Source organism: Pezoporus flaviventris, unplaced genomic scaffold (genome assembly GCF_033815535.1).
Source record: "Pezoporus flaviventris isolate CSIRO_AGI_PZ_B2104156 unplaced genomic scaffold, CSIRO_AGI_Pfla_v1 ptg000002l, whole genome shotgun sequence".
Taxonomy (NCBI): Eukaryota; Metazoa; Chordata; class Aves; order Psittaciformes; family Psittacidae; genus Pezoporus; species Pezoporus flaviventris.
In genome coordinates this window covers 80,362,501-80,385,606 of record NW_026892550.1, presented here as the reverse complement: position 1 = coordinate 80,385,606, position 23,106 = coordinate 80,362,501, and the positions used below count along the sequence as shown (strand labels likewise).

Here is a 23,106-nt window from a genome sequence, read left to right as displayed (position 1 = left end):
GAATAAGTCTTACAGGAACAGCTGATGGAACTGGAGGTGTTTAGGGAAGAGAAGGCTCAGGGGGAACCTTATTGCTCTCTACAACTACCTGAAAGGAGGTTGTAGTGAGGTGGCGGTTGGTCTCTTCTTCCAAGTAACAAGCAATAGGACAAGAGGAAATGGCCCCAAGCTGCACCAGGGGAGGCTTAGGTTTGGAAAAAATTTATACACAGAGAGGATGATCAGGTATTGGAACAGGCTGACCAGGGAAGTGGTGGAATCACCATCCCTGAAGGCGTTCAAAAACTGTGTAGATAAGGCTTGAGAACCTCAGTGACATGGTTTAGTGGAGGTCTTGGCAGTCCTGGGGTAATGGTTGAATGTGATGGTCTTAAAGGTCTTTTCCAACCTAGCTGATCCTTTGATTCTGTGAAAACTGGAATGCAAGCTCCTCTGTCATTAAGGAAGATAAAGGTATTAATCTGACCTATCTGCATTCCTTCATTTCTAAAGAATGCAATGTTGGGGCATCAGTAACAGCTCTGTCTTTAACACCGCTGATCCCTAAGGGTGGCCAGGTAATTAGGTTGCTTGATTTCTTGAGACTAGAGAAAAAGCCAGTAAGCCCACAGTGGGCACACGGACAGTAACTGCTTTGTAGCTCTGTAAAACAAGATGCTCACCCATCTGTCCAGTCTTGTGAATCCATTCACTTTGATTCCACTGACAGACACAGAATGGCAGGCTAACTTCAGCATTCACAGGTGACATTGGTAGAAGATGTTTTCCCCACACACAATGGGTTTTACTATAGCAATTAGCAGATTCATCATTTGCTATAAGGGCTCTAAAGCAGATGAAAAATACTCATAAAACTAGATTTAAATCACCTCAACTTTAGTATATCACCCCAGACACTGCACAATTGCTGGAAAAGGTGTTGACTAATCCTAAATAAATGCATGTGAGGGTGAAAACAGAGATGAACTTGGTCTCTGTGGTGCTCACAGCACTGTATCAATGCAATAGCCTAATCTAAAACAAAGTCTTCAGCTTGTTCTACCACGAGACTTAAACAAGACAAAGCTGCACACCTGCTCATCTTCCTAACTCGTCAAACTAATAGCAAACAAGGAGGGGAAGGAAGAAAATACGCTGGATGTTGCCGTAATCATTACAGTGTACCCTCCAGTGTCCTCGGACACATTACTCCTTTAACACCTGACATCATACCTCCCCACTGCAAATTTTGGGTGAAGCCTTAATAAAGCTGTGACATCCACTGCTAAAACTCACAAACTAAATATTCTGTGCTTTAGTGCAAGCAGCAACTCAGCTTGTATGATTTTTTGGAATCACTGCAGCAAGTCGTGAATGATGTATGAAATGAAAAATCCCTACTCACTGCACACAATTTGGGTAGTAAAATCTCCCCAGAATATTAAAATAAGCATTTAAATGTGTCATTTTACTTTTGTTCTGTGCCCAGCAGACTCCCCCATCTTTCCCCAAGAACATGCAGATACCTAAGCTATCACCAGAGAATGAGAAAGTACGCTCAAAAGTAAAATAGGTTGGTTCAGTTCACGCAGTGTTTCCAGGAAAAGATACAGGAACCTGGAGCAAACCAGACAGAATTATACTGGAGACATGTTCAGGCCTCTCTCCAAACACAATTTTTTGGTCGTTTTTTAAAGTAATATCTAATCTCATCAGCCTGACTCTTTAACTTGATTGACCTTTGGAGATTGCATTAAGGAAGAAACAACAGAACGCTCAATGTTGTTAGGACCATGAGAAGAAACATTTGATATAAATATCATGTGTGCAGCTAGACATCATTTATGTTGGGACAAATACAGCAACATGCTTTGGCTTCAAGCCTTTATTCTTTCTTGCCCCTTTATTGGAACTTTTTTCCCCGCTTACATTTTGGTGTTGACCAAAGAGCCAAATGTCTGCTGCCATAATTTAGCTATTCCCTGACTGGCTGCAAGGGCTGCTTTCATCTGTTTTCTAGTAAGTGCCTGTCATATTTTTCATATCCTGATCATGGAGCAGCTGGTAGAATGCAATAGGGCTTTTTCCCTGTGTTTGAGTTTTTTTTGCAGGCAAGAGGTGAGGTGGTGGTGGTCGCAATAGCAACAGGGATACAGAATACAGAGAAATGTTGGGTAACTCTCAGTAGGGATTTCTTCCTTACCAGAACTTCTGTATGCAATGGGAAGCCTGGGTTCACACACCATCACTCCCATCCAGAATGACAGATCTCCAGAATTAATCTTGCAGCAAAAGCATTCAGTTTGGAATACACAAACTGTCAGTCTTCCCCAATCACTAAAAAGTAGGGAGTTGTCCAGTTTGCTGGTGTTCCCTTTGAGCAGGGGGAGAATGGAAAAGTGACAGCAAGATTGCAAATCTACAGAAGAGTGATCTACCCAGATGCAGCTGTCTTGGTGACTGCATTTAGTTTTAGGAAAAGAAAGCAGGGGTCCCATCTAAACACAACTGTTATCTTCTCTTGACAATTTTTCTTAAATTTGCAATTTAGTAATTTTTCCTCCCCAAATATTACTGATGAGGACGGACAGTCACCTACATCAGCATCATGTATCTGTCATCTTTGATATTCTGAAATTTCAGCAGAGAAAGAGGAGTAGCTATTAACTCTTTTGCTTCTTCGCGTAAAAACTAGAGCCATAACTACTTCTGCCACTCATATGTAGCAGAAGGGAGAAAGGATTACAGTGGTCACCAGATGCATGTCACTGAAGCAGGGGCAGACACAAGAACTTTGCAGGTCATATTCCATCCATTCAGCAGTAGTGCCTTCAACTAGCAACACTGTAGTGAGGCTGAAGTAGCAGTAACCCTTGTATGCTGGATCGTGAGGGGTTTTCTGTTGTAACCAACCGAGAGGAAGGCAGTAAATAGTGGTAATATGTGGTCTATTCTTCCTATCAGGAAGATGCTGTCTTTGGATGTCACCACCCAGTCTGGAAAGCAAGGCATTGCTGGAAGCTACTATAGCACATGGGCTATGGAACTGTGCTTTTCCATGTGTCTTTTCTCAACAGAGAAGCACACCAGGCCTAGGTTAGATTTGGTTCCACAAGAGGTCAGCTAGATCTTAAGGATTCAAAGAAGCAGTGCTTAAAAGCATACATAAAACAGTTATTCAAAGTTTAGGAAGGCAAGAGAGTTGGTTCTTGAGTGCCTTGCAGGGATAGTGGTTTCCAGGCTTACACTGACAAAAATCACATCTTTCCACTTATGCAAGATTTTCTGGGAAAGTAAACATGCTTGCAATGATTTTCTAAATTTGTTTCCATTCATTTTTTTCCCCTTCTGTTTTCTGGAGTGGAAAGGAATACTTGTCCCTATACCAGCAATTTTATACTCTAGAAAAACAACACTATACTACTTACATAATATTGACAGTGCTGCACAACTAAGCCAAACAGGAGGCATGTAGGAGTTGGTGGCAAGAACTAACTTTTCCAAAAAAATACACCTTAAAACCAGAAGGATCAGCTTACGAGGAGGAAGAGATGGACTTCCAAAGAAAAGGATTTGTGGCAGTTAAAATGAAAGTATCGGACAAAAAAAAAGAGTGGTTATACGTCTTCTAAAATAACACACACATATATAAAATAGATAAAAATGACGTTTTCACAACAGGAAAACTGTTTATCTGCCAACATGGTAAGACTATGTGATTAATAATATTACTTTGAATAGCTAGTTCCAGAGTTGTTTGTCCAGATGCAGTACATTCCTATCAAGACTGGTAATCTAACATATTGCAGTAATTTTTTGCAAATATATACTAGCTTTTACTCAGAGTAAACATCAAGGATCTTTTAGTAGAGGAGGTGTATTTGTCTAAGGAGGGTAAAGAAGTGGATGAAAGCAGTCATCTGCTTACCACTGCAGGAAGAGGTTGTTCTGGTGCTCATCTTCAAACTACTCCATGGACAAATTGTTGAAATTGTAATGGGCACTACCACCTACCCTACCACATTTCAGATGTGCTCTTATAAAATATGTATGTACATTTTATCTATAATTACGAGATGAGAACCTACTTGAAAGACATAAGGAATAGGGAGAAACAGCAAGATGTTGTTAGGGCTATTACAAGAAAATGCTCAGGCTATGCTGCACCTGGAGACAGAGAGTAATTGGGACCCTGACAGGGACATGTCAGGGATCATAATGAAAGGCCGAAGAAGGGCACAGAAGACACCCATCTTTGGATGTGCACTTGTGAAGTAGTCGTTTTGCTTGCTGATTCTTTTTACTTGCAGTTCACTCCGCATTATGACTGAATTAGGTAAGGAGGTGCTGGATGAAGCGGTCTTGGTGAACTTCAGAGTACAGCCAGGCTCATTAAAACCAGCACACTTGCTGCAGTGTTTGCAGCATTTCCTGTAGGCTTAAAGATTGTTTTAATAAATGAAATTCTAAGGAGAGAGAATATATTTTAATTCATTTTTTTAGTGTTCCAAGTTATAAGTGTTAAGTGTCATGCTGGATCTTTTTTTTTTGTTGCTGTTTAAGTACTGCATGGAGTATAAAAATGTATAAATTTAATGTCTTAATAAAAATTAAAACATCCTTCTGAAAGCCTGAAGCTAAGTACACAGGAAATCTTCATTAGCACAGTTTTAGAACATGAAGAGAAAGTGAATTGAGAACCCACGATTCATAAACATCAATATTTTTAATAAAGTTTTGTTCCACCTCTTGCTGCTGTCTCACAGGAAAACTGTGGAGAGCAGAGCCCATGAGCTGCTCATGGGTTGTAAGAGACAAGCCTAGAGTTAGACCCTTAAATCATCCACTAGCAGTTTGATTTGGGGAGGTAGTATGTGGGATTAGCATACAAATAACTATCCTTTCTGTCAGAGAAAGAGGGCAAGGTTGCTACAGGTGTCAAAACTTTGACTGACGTCCTAGACATGGCAGCAAGGTGCCGGGCCAGGAGCAGAGAGCTGTGGGTTTGAGCAGGGGGCGAGGGAAAGATGTCATGCTGTGGGTAGGGATAATTGCTGGACAGTACACAGCATATGAAAAACAAGGGCACAGCAATTCATGAGAAGTTTGCAGCCAAAGCCATTCCGATTTTAAATATTTGGCTTTACGAAGGTCTCTAAATTAACAGGCCCTACAGCTATCAATAGGATTATCCAGTGCACAAGTCAAGCACGTAGCAAACATTTCTAGGATTAGGGTTAATGTTATTTTAGTATAAAGTGTTCTTAAATGTATCAGATTACAGATTAAATAAGGAAGCCAGCAAAAACTAGTGCAGAACAGCTCCTTATTGAAACTACACTCCCCCTTCTTGACATTTTGTATGAGGCAGACACATTAGGCTTATAAAAATTTCTTTGAAAAGTTTGGGGGATTTTTTTTTGTAAACCCAAGTTTCAAATTTCATAAACTTCTGAATTCTGTGTAAAATTAACTCAATACAAATTAGAAAGTGGAGAAATGCAATTTGTTTCTTTATGGGAAGATGAATTTTTAAGTTTTCTCCTATTTAAAACAAACAAAATTTTATTTTTTTTAATGGCAATTTTGAGAAAGAGTAGTAGCTCTGAGGGTCCTGACTTCAGAACAGTCCTGGCTTCAGAAAAAGAGTTCTACAGAAGCAACCATAGTGACAGAAGATGAGAACTAAGACAATAATTCACAGTGATTGCAAGTGTTATTACCATCCCTAACCCATAGCATGTAACTCACTTAAGTTATCACTATCTAGAAATCCTTCCAAGAAATTTATCTGAAAGGCAAAGCCAAGTTCAGTGATTGTTACTGGAAGCATTTTTGAAGTTGATCAGCAATAATAAATTCTGTTTCTTAGAGCAGACATATTTAAAGTGAGAGTTAATTATTAAATCTGTATTTGCATCAACTTTCCTCAAATAAATATTTCTCTTTAAGGTATCTGGCAAAGAAAAAATCATAAAATTTAAAAAATATAATTTATTTTGTCCCTGGGAACAAGAACACTGTTCAATGCAGGTCTACAATATAATAAATACTGTTCAGTAAGTCAGAACCTGAGACTCTGCTTATTGTGATATTTATGACTTGGATGCTTATCTTGAACAAAATTATGTTTGATTCACAAGCATTTTTCACATTTTCATATGGATAGAAAAGTGATAACTCCTGTACCTAAAGTCCAAAGGTTCAAGCTTGGTTCAAAACAAAGGTGAGGTATGAAAGGGGCAACAGAAAAGCAAGGGAACATTTGGAACCTGGTGTAGTATAGTGTCTTTCTAATTTCTTTATATAGTGTCTTTCTAAGCCAATATATCATCACTTACAGCTTATCCAAATGTATAATTTGACTTATTCTCACTCACTTACTCTCACCTCCCCCAAATGTAGAAAAGATACAATAAAATCCCTGATGTTCTCTGCTCTTGCTTCCCCCCAAATAATTGTATCTTGGCATGTTGTGCAATTCTCACTTTCATCCACTATGTGCCAACATAAGACATTATCATTTTTGCAAAAGAAAAGATGAAAAGCTTAAATTCCAGTACTGCAGAATGTCACTTCACTCAAGACCTGCAGGAGAATTTCCTGAGAAAATTCATTCCTGAACATGTTGTTCTCTTTTATAAAAGTAGCCATGTTCTGCTAGTGAAAAGTTCCCTTTGTGTTGTGTTTTGTTATAAAATAAACAAAATAGGGTTCAGTCTAATCCCAAAGGAAAATATTTTGCAGTTAATAATTGAGCCTACTGTAGTCTTTGAAAAGTAAGTGCTAAATACTTTCTAGGTGCTGGTAGCTGCAGTTTGGTAGCTCCCAGTGAAATCGGAAGAGGGACTGAACTGTGAACCAGCTATACAATCACTCCATCGTGATATTTTAGAACATGTTTAAACTAAACCTGCAACTAATCTTACTGATTGCTATCAAGATACTCAACTGTTAGCATACACTTAAAGTCTGTCTTAATCAGTTTTAGAGAAGAAGGGACCATCATCATGTTGCAAGAACCTGTACAACATGGGGTGTGGAATTCCACCATGATTCCTGAGTAAATATATATGTACCATACCAAGCCCACATGCAGAGAGGACATGAGCATGGAGAGCTTGCAAGGTATCGTAGCTGTATACTGGTCCATTTTGATACATGGCTTGCTCAAGATCAAATCTGGGTGAACTACATATCCTATTGTTTGAGCAATTTATATTTTCCCTAATATGTGGTCTAGATCTGATACTACTTTTGTGATTTTTCTGGCCCAGGGAATGTTTCAGGTTTTTTGTTTAGTTTTGTTTTAATACCATTTTACATATTAGAAAGAAGTGGAACCAGCAGTTTCTGTTAATTCAGATATTACTTATTTCTAGCCCATTACAGACTTTTTTTTTTGGCCTGATGAGGTAAAGCTAGCTCTTCCATCCATTCCTTTTCAAGAAGATGGTGATTTGATAGATTGATACATACACCTAAGAAAGCGGCCCACTCTATAGATGACTTATACAGCCTTTTCTCTTTCTAAATATGAATCGACTGATACCCATAGCCGTTTTAAAAAGTACCCATCATGCACTGTAAGACTCAAGTGTCGAAAGGCTAATGATTCAGAGTATAACTCAGGAGGGTGTAAAACAACAGTACCAAAATTACATTACAAGTTTTACACCTACTTCCCTGCAAAGTTTTTTGACAATGAAGACTCATTGTTTCAGATGTTTCTGTCAGAAGAACTATTAAAAAAAAAATAAAAAAAAAACAAAAAATCAAGAATATTTTGACTAGGGGAAAAAAAAAAAGTCAATTTTGTAACTATTACTTAGATTTATTTAAAAGGTCATCCATTACAACACTAAGGAATCTGTTGGGAATTTTGCTATCAAAAAAACAATGCATTTTGTACGGTAGACTCAAAATATGGATTCTTAAGGACAGCAACAATTAAGACTAATTTAATTTAGAAATCATTTGAGTATTGTGTACTGTGTATTTTGGTTTCCAAGTCCACCAAGAAATATATTTAACTTCAGTGAGAAGTTAAGAGAAAGTAATTCCTATAGTCAGGGGGGCTGTAACAATACTGTCCATTTGATTAACATCAGGGAGGAATGTAATCTATTATCTGGAACATGTGAAGACTATAGCAAATACAACAAATTCAGTAAGAATTTTTTTTTTTTTTTTCCTTACATGGTTGACTTGTTTTTCAGTTTTGGGTAAAACCCCCACAAAACCAATTAAAGTTTCAAACAAACTAAATTATTTTTATTTATTTTCAAGGAACAGATATGCAGCAGGAATCAGAACTTATTAAAGACACCTCTGTGCAAGGCTGTAAGAGCTAAACATTCTTCTACTACATTACCCATAGATGCATTTTTCACATATAGTTCTGGCCAAAAATGCAGAAAGTTTCCAATTAAAGCTTGGATGTCAAATCACATCATAATATAGTTGACGATATTATTTTTAAAGTAAACAATTTTAATATGGGTGTTATTTAAAAATCTATTTTATAAAAAACACTAGTCATAAATTCCATTCTGAGGAAAAATTCAGCAAGGAAGAGATCAAGAAAGTTGCATTTCTTTTAAAAGAGAACACAAAAAAATACTAAATCAGTCCTACAGAATTGCTCTTTCACCAAATTTTACCCCATCTTCTGGCATTGCAGATTTACCTAGGCTGCCCCCAAATCACTGCTTATATTAAGCTTTATTGAGCTGCGATGCGTTGACAAATATCTGTGTCGGAAAATAATTTTCCATCAAAATACACCGTACTGTAGTAAGGTAATGAAGAAGCTGTAGGACAGGCTTTAAGAAGCACTGTACTTTCATCTGAAAAGTCTCCTGAAAGTCTTTGAACATTTCCAGGGGATTAATGAGGTATTTTGACAACTCACAAGAAGCTCCTGGTTTTCAAGAAGCCTTATAAGAGGGAACATTCACATTCTTGGAAATTAAACTGTGTATTTTAAGCCACTAAAAATAACACAATTATTAAAAATTTGGCAGCTCTGAAGAAAAATACCAGCAGATACAGGGAAACACATGGAACTACTGAAGAGTGTCAAACTTGAGTACACACATTTTACAGCATTTCAACATGACTTAAACACCAATTTTAACAGCTTAATTGAATGTTTCTTATTAAAAGCTACCACAGATGAGCTAAAATAAGAACAAGCTAAACTAGCCAGAGTGTAACTAAATCAAAAGCATTATTCTTTGCAAGTTGGGTGGATTAACTGTGCATACACACATTACGCTCCTTGTAGTACACCTTTATATCTTCAACAACTGTTAAAGCGTTTGAAGGCTTTCTAAACCTTTGGCAATTAATGGGAGAGAGAGACAGTAGAGTATCCCTGCCTTTTTCTCTCTCTTTTTAAGACATTCTAAATCATACAATTAATATAAATTTAGATGGACTTTCATCTCGTGTAACGAAATTAGAACAAGCAGACCACTACACCTGCCTTTTCTGTATAGATTTTAAAATATTCTTAGGACCTATTCCTACAAGCTAGTACTCCCTTGAATACTTCAATGCACTGCAACAAGGATATTAATGTACAAACCACAGTTCAGTTTTGCAAAGCTTTAGTGAAGAAAGCAGAGTTTCCTTTAGCCTCTCTGCTGTAAATACCTCATTATTCCTGAAAACTCAGGGTGCTTAAATCTTTAAAGATCCACCCTTATTTAACCAAGCTGGGCAAGAAGTATGCAGATGTGTCATTTTGAAATAACCTTATAACGGGTAGTGGGTTGTAAGGTGTCAATGCAATAAATGCATTGATGAGAGCTTGTATCTTTGTGTTTGCAATACCTAAAGTGCATTTTTTACCACCCGAGAAATAGAATCTCCTAATCGGTACCAGGCTACAAGATGTTTTAAGTCTAAGTACTCCTATGTAGTAATTTTTAAATAAGAATTGCTTTTAGAGTGTGAGCAGTTGTACAGGAAAAAAGCAGCTCTCTAAACTCTACTCTTTTCATTCTGCACCCTTTCACAAACTAAATATTTTACAGAGATAGCATCGTTAAGATACTTATGGGTGAACACTTTACTTTCTGTAGTCACATCTCATTATTTACAAGGTCTCATTCAATATATGTGGCCTGTCTCAGGTCTTCAAACCAGCAAATGGGAAGAAAAAAACCCAAAAAGATCTGCCCCCGTCTTCAGGAATAGTGATCTACCCATTTTCACAGCTGTTCAGTGGTACTCTTAAAGTCTGCAGTACATTTATAAGCAAAATCAATAACCAGGTTGGGCAGTGGAGGTGGGGGTGGACTTCTGTGTCACCACACTTTCCACCTCTGATAGTGTTTCAGGGCAAAAAATTCCACCCCAATATATTAGTTTGGTTAATCCTTTTCCTATGATCTGTTTGCCTGGTTAGGAAAATTATGCAAAAAGTAATAAAAGTTCTAATTCTATTTCTATGTTAAGAGATGGGTTTGAGGAAAAAAAAAAATAAATCAGAAACCATATTTTTTGTGTTTACTAAGAGATATGCACTCCAACATTTAGTGTCATGGAGCTGGAGTTAAAACCAGAAACGGTGAAGATAATTTAGCTGCATGAATGCCTGCTCTTCAGTAAAATGCTGCCAAAATTAAATAGGAATGAAACAGCACTTTGTAGTCATTGGTCGCTCAGCAGGGTTTGCGTAGTTAAAAACCTAAGTGAAAAGGGTGATTGACCTACATTGCTACTAGCTTAGCACAGCTGTACTTTCATATTTTTGCTGCATCCGAGGAAGCTCATTATTTAATACAACTGAGTTACATGTAATTGTCGGTCTTTCATTTTACACTTTTAGGGGCCAGATATGAATCTCAAATGTGCGGCAGGCATTACTGTGCATCTGGAAATATCCGCAGCTGCCCATTTGCACGCAAGGCTAAGAGACAGGATTGCACATAGTTGCACCTGAAATCAGGAGGCTGCCCAGGGGTAGGAGGACCTCAGAAACATGCAGAAATCAAATGAGCAGATGGAATAGAAAGCAAATCCCTTGGCACCCCAAAGGCAAATGTTCCACTGTTTCCCTATTGTTTTGAGCAGAAGCAACCCAGAACACACAACCAAAGCACATTTCACACAACTCATACCTGCAGTTTAAATAAGTAATAACATTCCAGTTAACAACCAGTTTGACAGGTTAACAGCCCAAGGGCTGTTAACATAATGACTGGTCATTAATGGCAGTAATGACAGATTTCAAAGGGAATATTGTGCTTGTAAATGGACATGCTGCCAGTCAGAAGAGCGGACAGAGCAGGATAGGCTGATACATTAAGATGTCACCATACAGCTCTGGAGGGAAAAGGGGGGAAAAAAAAAATTCTTGCATATTTCACTTACTGTAAATGGACTTGAAATACTGGTGTAAACCTAAGTTCCTTAAATTAAGTCTTCACTTCCTAACCCAGGAGTGTATAAGCAGGCGACAGAAGCCTGCAGGGGAATTATACTCTGCATATCATTTCCACCGAGTGTGTTATTTCTAACACTGAGTGCTTTCCTTACTCAAGTCAGTTCTCATCCTTGTTAACAAAACAGAGTTCATTCCTGCTATGGCCACCCTGATACCTTTGGTGTCATACACCACCTCTGAAACCATTGGAGTGACTTATATGAATCAGTTTCCAGAGTAAAGCCTCTCACACCCAAAGCACCTCCCAAGCTCCTTACCTCATTAAAGATTTCTTTCATTCCCTCAACATCCCCCAATCCAGAAAAAAAAAAGGTTTTAATACAATAAAATTAACTAATTTTACCAAAGCAGAGAGCTAAAGCAAAGCAAGTTTTGAAGTTCTGAAGATTTAGAGTATTTATGAAAAGCATAAAGTGGATACCTCAGTGCTCAAATGCAGAAGTTCGTGCAGAGTGAGTTTAGTTTTTCAGCAGGCATCTCTAAATGAGAGATACTGGGAAGTATCTTTGCAGATAGCCAAAGACACAATCACAGTTTGTGAATTTAACCATGAATGCTAAAGCACCCAAACTGGGTATGTTATTGCTTATAGCATCTGTACAATGGTTGTCTTATTGAAAGACATAATGAACACAGAAAGACAAGTTAATAAGCAATTTTACTCTTTATAGTATCGTTCAAGCCACATATCCTCTAGAGGGCACCACATAAATTAATAGGGAGCTAGAACATTTTCATATGTAGCAAAGATTCCTTTTATGGCTGAAAAGAAAAAGAAAAATAAATAAGAGGATAGTTTGAAACTGTAACTGAACCCTAATCTGATCATTAGTACAAAGTAATTTGTTCTTTAAATTCATTTCAAGTGGGTTGCTAAATATGAAAGCTTATTTGACTACAAAGCTAGAGAACATTTAACTATTTTCTACATTAGCATTAAAAAGATCATTTTTATAGGTTCACTGCATAGCTAAGTAGATAAGACGCAATGAGGCAAATGACTGTCTGCAATTACCTTAAGTGCATCAGTTTGAAATTTAGTGTAAATACCAAGTTTAAATCTATGCACTCACAAGTCTCGCTAAAAAAAGGTTCATGACAAGATAACTTCATTAAGATTTGATAAACCCAGAGACCAAAAAAAAAATAAAAAAAATCAGATTTAAAACTGATTATATCATTTTTTGTGTATGCTGGTTTCACTGGAGCAGAAATAGTTACTGGGTATGAACAAACATCTGAAATGCCAGTTTTGAATGTGTGTGTTCATGACAGACAGAAAATACACTCTCCTTTCTCTGAATCACTTAATATGGATTTTAACAATCTGTTAGCAAAATATTTACTCCTGTTACACCTTCAAAGACCAGAGAGCAACACTGTGCGTGTAAGCATGTGCACACATCCATGCTGGGGAAATATGCTTTGCTCATATCTCAACTACTAGATAACTTTTGGTTTTGATTTTAAACGTTTGATTTTAAAACATGGGATCTGCTGCACTAACACTAAGGAGATCTGGCAAGTTCAAAGTCTCCAGTAAATTTGGAACTCAGATCAAACAGTCATAGCGGAGTTTTTTCTCTCCTGCATGCACTTATTGTAGAAAGATCCCTAAAATGGGTTTTGAAAATTAGGATGTTACCTTCCCCCCCAGAAGCTGTTCTCACCCCTCTCTACAGACACACACTTTAAGATCAAAAGTTACATTCACAAAAGTTAGGTTCATGTACAACAATTCCCTTCAATTCAAACAGTTCCCTGCCAATCTTTGAAAAGTAAGGTTTTGTTACCTACTTCTTTGGCAGATTTAACACAATGGCTTTAAGATGCAGACCTCTATGCTAAATTCCCAGCACTCTACCTTACATTCATTTCAGAGTTTTAATGGGTAGCTGAGCACTTCACCACCGAGTAGTCCAAGCCCACGTCTGGAGAACCTTATCTGCCATGCAGCCTCAGCTGAACAAATGCATTTGTGAAGATTTTTGTTCCACTCGAGAAAAAACAGGCTGTAACATCGAGAGCCAGAGTAGCAATAGTTGTTAATGGTTTAGTTTTGATTCCTGTTCTGACCTACCCATGCTGTACAATATGGGAAACTGACTGGTGTGTGGGAATCTCTTATTTGGTACCTGTGCTTAAACTGATCTTGTAAGTTAACACATTCAAAGAGAATTTTAATTTTTCCCCAATGTATTACTGCCTTCAATGTCCCTTTAAAAGGAAAAGGCATCACTATGGGGGCAGAGGAAATATTCCCAGAAGTTCATGTTAGCCTGGAGCAGCTAGTCTCACTAGGCCCTCTCTACAGGGAACGGATGAAAGGTGCTACTATAGGAAATAGGTGCTCTGAATCACCCCAGAGAACCTTTTTCTCTCTGTTTACTATTGAGATCTGAGGGAGATTGAAGTTCCTGATTAAACTTAGTTGCTGCAAAGTAGCCCTATTTATTTATATAATCTGCAGATAAACTTGCCTTGTACTGCTCATCACCACGTTGCTACAAGTTACACCTCAAATGCCTTTGCGAATGTAGATTCCCAAGCAACAAAGAACGTAGAAAAATTAGATGACTATTTGCTGTCTGAGTAGTGGCAACAGGTTATTCAGTGTTCCACTCAGGTCACTGAGTTAAATCAGGACCAAAATGGATTTGATCCTACTAGCTAAATGGTTATTTTAGCAGTGGGAAGACAGCTGGTCATCTTGGTCCAGCTTCTAACTGCTAAATGGCAACATTCATAAAGGCTTCTAGTGCCACAAATTAAATCCCTTGGCAAACTAAAAGGATGAAAGTGGGTTAAGTGAAGACAAATGAAAGCACCCCTTACTTACAGAGTCCAAACCCTGCACTGAAGCTAGCAAAAACCATGCGAGCAGTTTCAGGCTGCTGTACCTGGCTACCGCTGTGCTGCTTGGAGGAGGAGCAGACCAACAGCTCCTAGGAGCATGGTGCTGTGGAAAGCACAGGCAGGGTTTACTTTCTCCCTCCTCTGAGCACAGAACCCCAGTATTAGCACCAGAAAACTGGCAACCACCTTCATGACCTGGTTATTTGCTCTTTTTGATTCAGATTTTAGTTTTACCTCTGTACCTTACTATTTGCTTTCTCATCCTCCATATATACTCAGCCTTGCAGCCCTCAAGTACTGCTTATGCCATAGCAACTACACAGCGAGGACTGAGCAGATTTTCCAAGTCTGTCAGTGAATATAAGAAGGCCTACCTCAGATAGTCTCTGCGACAAAGGATAAGGTTGGCTTTGGTGTACAAGGTAGAGCCCACCTCCCCCAGGCGACAGTCACAGCAGGCACATTTCAGGCAGTCTTCATGCCAATATTTGTCCAGGGCCTTTAGAAGATACCGGTCTTTAATCTTACGGTTGCAGCCAGCACAACCTTTCGGCTTGGTGTCTGGCTGGACTGAGAGCATTTGTATACCTGAAATACAACAAGAGAAGAGAAGAGTGAAAATAGATATTCTCTTGAGTACAAGTCTCACGCTTTTCTTCCTCCCCCCGCCAGTTTGTTAAAAAAGCAGTGGTGTAGATTGGATGCAATAACTCAGATAGTCCACAGCAAACTGAAAACAATGCTAAGATAAATTTGAGAGCAGAAACTTCCACTGCTCTAAGTTCCACAGCTTCTCTTTAACACTTTATTTGGCTGGTCTCTTTGCTGAAAAGAAACAGGATTAAAAATTTAAAATAAGAAATAAAAACAGTTCAGTTGAAAAGTCATCCACTTTCACCCGAAGTACACAATATTTAGCAACCAAAATTTTAAATAAACAGCATATCTATGGTGGCAAACATAATGAAATCTACATATTTGGACCTATTTGCACTATCTTTATAAAATATGAAAGCACTCCAGATTCTAAAAAAGAGAAAACTGAAGCTGTTAGAGGCTCAGGGCCGCAGTTTCATGGGAGGTTTGACACAGACATTTTGGTGTTGGTAGGGGGAACATTTAGTTTTTTAAGATTTCAGTTCTGCTTATGACTCATGAATGAAGCCATCAGACCTCCAGAGACTTCAGTATCAGCATCTCCAGTTACAACCTGCAGTGTAAGGACCTTCTGAAAGATCTAAAAGGTCAGAGAGTCGCCAATTTGTCAAAGAAGGAAACACAAAACGAGAGACAAACAAACAAAAACACCACCCCAAGCCTCCAGCTCCCTCCGTATCAACAAAATATAAAAACCTCTGCCCCACTTTCCAATCTCCATTTTAGCCAACAGCTAGTTCAGGACAAGGAGTACAGTAGTGTCCATTAAGTGCATATATATACACCTTTAGAAGTAATAGCAGAGAGCATTTAAAAACCAATTCAAATGTCTGAACCACAGTTAAAGGGAGGGAACTGGTAAAAGTGGAACACAGTTGAGAGTTGGTACACAGAGCACTGCAGCCAGCTTCGAGAGATCCATACAAAAATCAATTGCCCTCAGTTTTACAGTAAATGGGGAGAGAAGGTCACTGCCCCAAAGTGCTTACAGACTGGTCTCTCTAGGTTAATCCCACGAACTGCCATCCCATTACACTCAGACCAATTCTCTGAAAGTCATTCCTTAGAATAAACAAAATCACAGCTCTGTGGATGCTTTGCTGGACATCAAACAGGCACTAGAGAGGAAGAGAGAACTGACACACTGTTAGACTAGCTCACTGTCTGAAAGACAATCAGAAACATAACTTTAAAAAAAATGCTACTTATTAGAGTGCATTTAGAAATTACAATGAGATTTGTCAAGACTGGGCAACAAATGCTGTCGCCAACAAGCAAATCCTACCCCAAAATTCAGGGTACAGCACCCTGTTATTACCCAGAAACTGCGAAAGGTCAAATAGTCTTGCAACAAAGAAAAGCAAATTCAAGAGCTCATCAAGAATGCTCCAACACCTACTGGTAAGAATACTTTACAGTCCCAGCTTCTATCAACAGGTATTGGTTGGTGCTATAATACACCCTTATAGACAGGCAGGCTCAGGAAGCTAGAACAAGTTGGGGTTTGGTTTTGGGTTTTTGTTTGTTTGTTTCTTAAAACAGCCTGTACAAGGAAAACACAAAAATTAGTGCAATCTTTGAGGCAATAGTACAGTGTGTCTTTATGGATATCAGCACTACAGAGACAAGAGGTTAAATGCTATGCTGGCTGAGGCGTCCCAGAGATCTCTATGAATACGTGTACCTGGAATACATGGAATTTATGTGGACCACAGCAACCATAGAGCCAGTGAAGTGACTTTCCAGGATTACCAAGCTGAACTCCCAAATTTCACCTGAGAAGCTGATCACTGAATTAGAAATAGTAATTCTTATTGTGACATGTAAGTACAAAAGCCTTGCTCCCCGCTTAGTAATATGCTCTCTATTGAACATTTTGGAGTGATATATTTACCTGCTAAATTAGCTGTTCAGTTATATGCCGACAGTTCTCCTAGTGGGCACCTTGAGGTGCCACAGCAGTACTGGTGCACAGCATTGAAAACTCGTAACAAAAGTGTAAGATCTGTATTTTTCCACCCATAAGTATAAAAAATGGCTCTGCTCCTTCCTGTTACTCCCCAGTCAATGCTACTCTCATAGCTACTACACCACGTACAGACTCAAGACGTGCTTGTCGCTCACGGGAGGGAGGATGATGTCTACCGACCTGCATAGGGTTCTGCAGTGTGTGGCAGATCTGGGAAAGAAAACACACTTCTCATCTTGAGCAAGCACCGTGAGACAAAGGCTGAGCCTTTACAGTATTTTCAGTTGCCAACTATCTCCTCTAAATCCAGGGTACATAAATGAAGCAGCAAAATAACACTGCTATGAATAAATTCTAAAAGCAGTGAAAATACGAGAGATTTTTGGAAAAGAACCTACACCAGACTGTAAAAGAAAGTCTTGCTGGAACTCTAATCAGCTTTGCTAGGTCAAAAAGCCTTAAACTGTAAAGTTGAGTACCATGGCAGAGTATAAATATCTGCTAAATGCCAACAACAAACTTATCCCCAGCCCCTCTTTTTTGTCACATAGAGGACAGATGCCTAACACTGGCCACAATTTCTATCAGCTTCTGGGAACTCAGTAAAAAAGTTCAGAAGCAAGAAGGGTGTTCTAGGACTTTAATCTTTAGCTTGAGGGAAACCAGGATAAAGTAGGAGCTAACACAGTTAAAGGCTTTAAAGAAAAAATCTTAATGTAAAAATTTTGTCGCCTGATAAGGAAGCAGGTTAGAGAGTGAAGGCTGACAGCCTCTGATCCAGGCATATCTACTGTCCTACGCCATATGAAAGGAACAAGATGCCGCAGAAACACGGCTAAACAAGAGAGCATCTGAACAAATTGCAATAATCAAGGCTGATAATTCCTGAGGTATATGCTGCAAACAGGAGGTTACTGTATTACAAATAAAACTGCAGATTGCACAGTCTTGCACATACCCCAGCACAACTTTTGAGACATTTTCTACTGATGAGGAAAGTAGACAGAGCACTGTCATTCATGCTGGTTAGCCCAAATCTTCTTGTAGAGGCAAGTGAAAAGGGGCAGGCACCCCACAGAAGTCGTGTTAGCAACCCCGCGCATCTATTTTCCTGAGGCTGAGAGAGAAGGTGGTGCTGACATTCCCCTGGCAGCATCTTCAGATTAGGGATTCAATCTGCAGCAGCTTTTGGAGGAAATGAATGCTTTTTTCCTCCGATAGATCTGATATTTTTGCACTTTACTTGCAATGAAGCTGCTTCTATTTTAATGATGATTTAAAAAAAAAAAAAAATTGAATCCCCAAACTACTGCTTCTTTATAAAATAAAAGTTACTCTTTTTTTGAAGAGTAGAAAGGTTCTAAACAAAAACAAAGCACAAAACAGCGCTCTAAAAAGTGTTTTACGTATCTCCAAATTCTTTGCACATGCCCTTTTCTTTACATGCCCTGGATTAAGAAACTTAATTTTGAAAACAGAACATTTTGTTACTTTCTCCTGTATCGTATGAGTCACCTTAATGCAGATCACCTCACCGATCATCTCCCTCCCCTTTAACATTCCCATTATATCGCCGATGCAGTTACACTTTTCAGATATGTGCTTGTGTCTTTTTAGTTCTCAATTTGGCAATAAGAATACCGGCACCTTGCTGTCAGCCGGCTTTTCACAGGCTGCAGTTTAGGTACCCATTTATTTCTTAGGATGCAGAAAGGACCCCTTCAGAGCCTGACAGCACCTACAAAACCATCCAAACTCCTCGCTGCTGAAATAACAGGTAGCGGCACACAGCACTGCTGCCTGGCTGTCCTCCTCTCCCTTGGGAAAGCAGAGCTTATAGAGCACTTCCAAAAAAAAAAATCCCATACAACAAGTGCTACAACCAGGCTGTTAAATAAATAAATAAAATCAAAGCCAGTTTTCCCTTCAGTCATGCAGAGTACTATCCATGCTCTGCATCACGGAGCATATCTGTTCTTAAAACAGAGAGATTTCAGTGCCTAGTCTGTCACTGTCAAACAAGCCCTTTTTATTTCACCCCAATATGCTTTCAAGGGCTTTCTCTACCCTTCCCTCCATCCCAGTCCCCAAGATACTACACATAAACTGCAGAGCTGTGCAGGAATCAGACTTCTTCATCACCATCCACCACCCTTAGGATTTTTGAAGGGAGAACTCAATAATCTGCTTTGCAGGTTTTTGAATTTCCCTCAGTCTCCACAGATAAGTTCAATGCCACTGACTCCCATCCCTGGTTATTGTTATTATTGTGTGATGAAACACTATCAACTGATTTGTAACTATGATTTCTGGATAAAGAGGAAGATTTCTGGAAAAAGCTAAATTAGGCTCCTGGAAGAAGGCAGAGAAACAAAAACCCATCTCGCTCCAATCATCACCCTTCTCAAAAATCAAAGGGAATGAATATTTGACATAATGAACTGTATTTTGTTAGTGATTTAGTGGCATCAGGAGCAAAATTGGCTCCTGATGATGCTGAGTGCAGCACACACAAAACCCACAGAACTCAGTTTCTGGTTTGTGGTACAGACAGTCTTTAAAAGGCATGTTAAAGGAGGAAGAGGTAGATATTATTACATGCTGGATCACTTGAAAACTTTTAAAGACCATTCTCCTTTGCAGAGGCACACACACAAGGTCAGTAGTATGTTCAGCATACCTATAGTACATACAGTAGTATGCATTGCCTCTACTGGAATCAGTTTGGAGCAACTTAAGTATCAGTGCACTGCTCTTCAAAAGACAGCATACTGAAAATATAGAGTCAACATGAGAGTTAGAGATCTAGTAGAAGATAAAAAGAATACTTTTACGATGCTTTCCCACTTTGTAGCTTCATCCTAAAAACATTCAGAGGTCCAGTAATTCAGGATAATACACACAGAGATTTAAAGAGAAAAAAGTAGTTAAGGTTTCAAAAGCAAAGAAACATTTCAGAACTCGCATGTAGCACATCAGGAGTCGTAACTAGTTTTAGACTGGCATGTAAATTGTTCTGTGGAAAATTCTTACTGCCTCCGAGACCCTGCTATTCTGTGTTATTTGACAGTTTAAGGGAAATCATAATTAAAAAAAGAGACATAAATAATAGCCTGTGCAGTGTGGTGCACAGAAATAAGTAGAACCATTTCATTTAAACTCTGGTGAGCTTTTAATTGCCTGGATTGCATTGTGAACCAGCCTAACGGTTGATTGCCTCCATTATGCTCTCTTGTTCTGTGCAATTCATCCGCACAGTCTCAGCTTCTGTAGTTAACACAACAAAGTAACCGCAACTCCATAACACTCAGGGGTTTTTAAAGAAATATAGAAGTAAGGATTTTAGTACTCTGGATGTAGTCTCTTCTCCAGACTTTTGAGTTAATTTTCCATGCTATATAACTAAACTTCACCTCTGGCCCGTTCTTCTGCAGAGGAATCTGATTTTTTTCTTCATTATTTTGGTATTTTTTTTTTTTTTTCGTAAGAGAGGTGAGCTGGGAAGGGGTGGTGGAAGAGAAGAGGTTAGGTAAAAACTAAAAATGGGAATGCAGTCCCACAGCTGGGAGCAGTGATACAGCTTAAAAGAATTTGGCCAACATGGCTAGTCGATTGCCAAGAGACACCAAAGAAAAGATTTCTTTTTGAAAGCTAGATTGGGCCTAAAAGCTTGTTTCTTTCTGTTCAGTGGCCCAGAGCATCCCTGCAGGCTGTAGCCCCCTAAGGGACAAAGCAGCAAATAGATGTACCCAGATCTCAGGGACAGGGGGTGCTTAGCTATGTCCCTACCGCTGTCGTGTCCCCCCCACATCTCTCCCTCCAGCTCTCTTCACACACACACACACACACACACACACGTTTTTAGAGCAGCGGTGCTGGGAACCAATTTGATTCCCTTTTCTCCAATGCAGCTGCAAGGCTCAGAGATACTGACATTTTTCCACTCTTATCAGTTTAATTACAGTTACCATGGCAGCAAAGTGCTAGTGCTTGGCAAAGGCCAACAAGAGATTTGCAAGACTGAGTTCAATTTTGATGCAGCTCACATGCAAAATAAAAAAATAAATAAGAAACATACACTCTCCAACAAAGAATCCCTTTCGGAGTTGGACGCTCAACCCTTTTGTGCTAATTCCTTTCCGAGCACGGCGGGGACGGGGCGATGGGGAAAGGAGAGAGGAAAGGGAGACGCCGGGGAAAGCGTGCGGCGGCATTCGGTGCACCCCGCAAAACAAGCGGGTTTGAGCAACGGTCCCACAAAGCCCCATTTTGGGGCTCTTTAGAGCACACTCAGGCTCTCGCCAGGGCAACGCACTGGGGGTCGACGAGGGAAGAGAAGTGCTCTCGGTGCTCCCCCCACCACCACCCCTCCCACTCACAGCGCGCCGCTCCGGCTCGGTGCGCGCTACACCGGGAGACCGCCGCCTTACCAAAACTTTTCTCCTTTTTCTGCATGAGTTGATTTACGGGCGCCTGGAGAGCTCCTTCTCATTGAAGCACTGAATCCCGGAAAAGTAGCAAGTGCTTCCCCGGTTCGGGTCAAGTGAGCGGGAGTGCGGCGCGGCGCAGCCCCGGGGAGGCGAGGGGCGGGGGGGGGACGGACGGCGGGAGGAGGGGAGGGGGAGACCGGGAAGGTGGGGGTATCCCCCGAGCCGCCGGCCGCGCACGGAGATGGCGAGCGGCAAAGCCACATGCTCCCCTAACTCTACCCGTAAACCTGTAATCCCAGTGGTCTCTTAGCTTTGTTTTAACAAATGGGTTTGATTAAACTGTCACATGCGGCGTTAGCATACCATATAGTGCTCGGGATGAAGGGAGGAAAGGGGGGCGGACGGGGGGGGGGGGGGGTGGTGGGTGTAAAAAAGAAAGGCCCGCTGACAGAAGTACTGTTTCATAACGCCAGCCCGGCTGCCCATCTCCGCACCGGTCCAAGGGACGCTGCCCGAGCCCGGATGCCCCTCGCAGCCCGGCTCCCCCCGGCAGTTTTTTGCTACCCCAAGCCCGCTCTGTGCCCCCCCCCCCCCGGCTCCCCCCACCTCGACGGCAGCCGCGCTCCTCCGCCGCTCTGCCCAAACGGTTAACCCGGCACCGAACCACTTGCAAATTAAACTGCTGTACGGGGAGGCTTGTGGATTAAAGCCGGGGAGTGGGAAATTAACCGAGTCCCTTGATAATTAAAAGCACGTTTCGGGAAGCTCTGGAAGAAGCAATAATAATAATAACAGTAATAACGGGGGGGGGGGGTGTGGAGTGGTAGCGGTGCTGCAATTCATTGTTAACTTTGCTATTTCTCGAGACATACAGTTGGATGGGTTTCGCTCAGCATCCTCTGCTTGCGTGTATTTCATGTCTCATCATAAAAATAATGAAGCCTCACATGATTTAAACAAAACAGTCTCAGCAGAGCTGCAGCTTGAGTGAAAGTTGCAGTGCAGAGATGTGTGTGTGTGTATTGCAGCCCCGGCTTATGACTCAGAGAGAGGGAAAGGGAGAGTGATGCAGACACACATACACAAATGACCCAAAGCTTATGTACACAGTTGCCTCACTTACCTTCTCAATTAAGCGATACAGGGGAGGCAGTTCAATAAGCACAGTGGCTGCTTTGTAGCTCTTCTCCTTGGAAAAGGTCAAAAAGAAGCATTGTTTGGGGAAAAAAAATAAAGAGGGGGTGGGAGAGGTGGGGAGGGAGATCGCTATTCTTAAGTTTAAAATAATGAGGTCCTCAAGGATCCGCCAAGTAATTGTGTTGACCGTATCCGAGCTACAGGTGTCCTCCTTTTAGTATCTTGCAGTCCAAGGCTGGCTGTCTCCGTCCTGGCTGAAGACAACTTACCTAAAGCAGCGTGTGAGGAGCCGAGTTGAATGAAGTCAGGGCTTTATCAGCTGCAAAATGCAATCCCTTACCAGCCAGACATAATACAGCAAAAGAAAAGGTCACTCAGTTATTACTGAGCCAGCAGAGCCCAGGCAGCTCTTGTGGAAGACCACAGAGAAGCAGCTCCCTTCCGATTTAAGGCTATTTACCTCTCTCCCCCTCCACCCACCCTTCCTCTCCCCCCTCCCAACTCCCCCTTTCTCTCTCCCTCTCTCTTTCTCTCTCGTTCTGCAGCTCGCTCAAGTACAGCCGCCCTCGGAAAGTGCAAAGCAGCCAGGAGACAGATTGGGCTTTGTTGGTAATTTCCCA

General features: G+C 40.4%; 1 protein-coding gene across 6 annotated transcripts in view; it reads right to left on the bottom strand.

The window, feature by feature from the left end:
* LMO3 (LIM domain only 3) overlaps positions 1 to 23,106 on the bottom strand; it is a 60,069-nt gene that overhangs the window by 35,562 nt on the left and 1,401 nt on the right. For 2 of the 6 annotated variants that reach the window (XM_061444650.1, XM_061444651.1), the window contains exon 2: positions 14,668 to 14,881. In XM_061444650.1, coding sequence (XP_061300634.1) covers positions 14,668 to 14,873 — 206 coding nt within the window. In that variant the 5' untranslated portion in view covers positions 14,874 to 14,881. Of the gene's footprint in view, positions 1 to 14,667; positions 14,882 to 21,349; positions 21,504 to 22,472; positions 22,962 to 23,106 lie in introns of those variants that run through there. The other 4 variants (XM_061444648.1, XM_061444649.1, XM_061444647.1 and 1 more) reach the window with 4 other exon arrangements.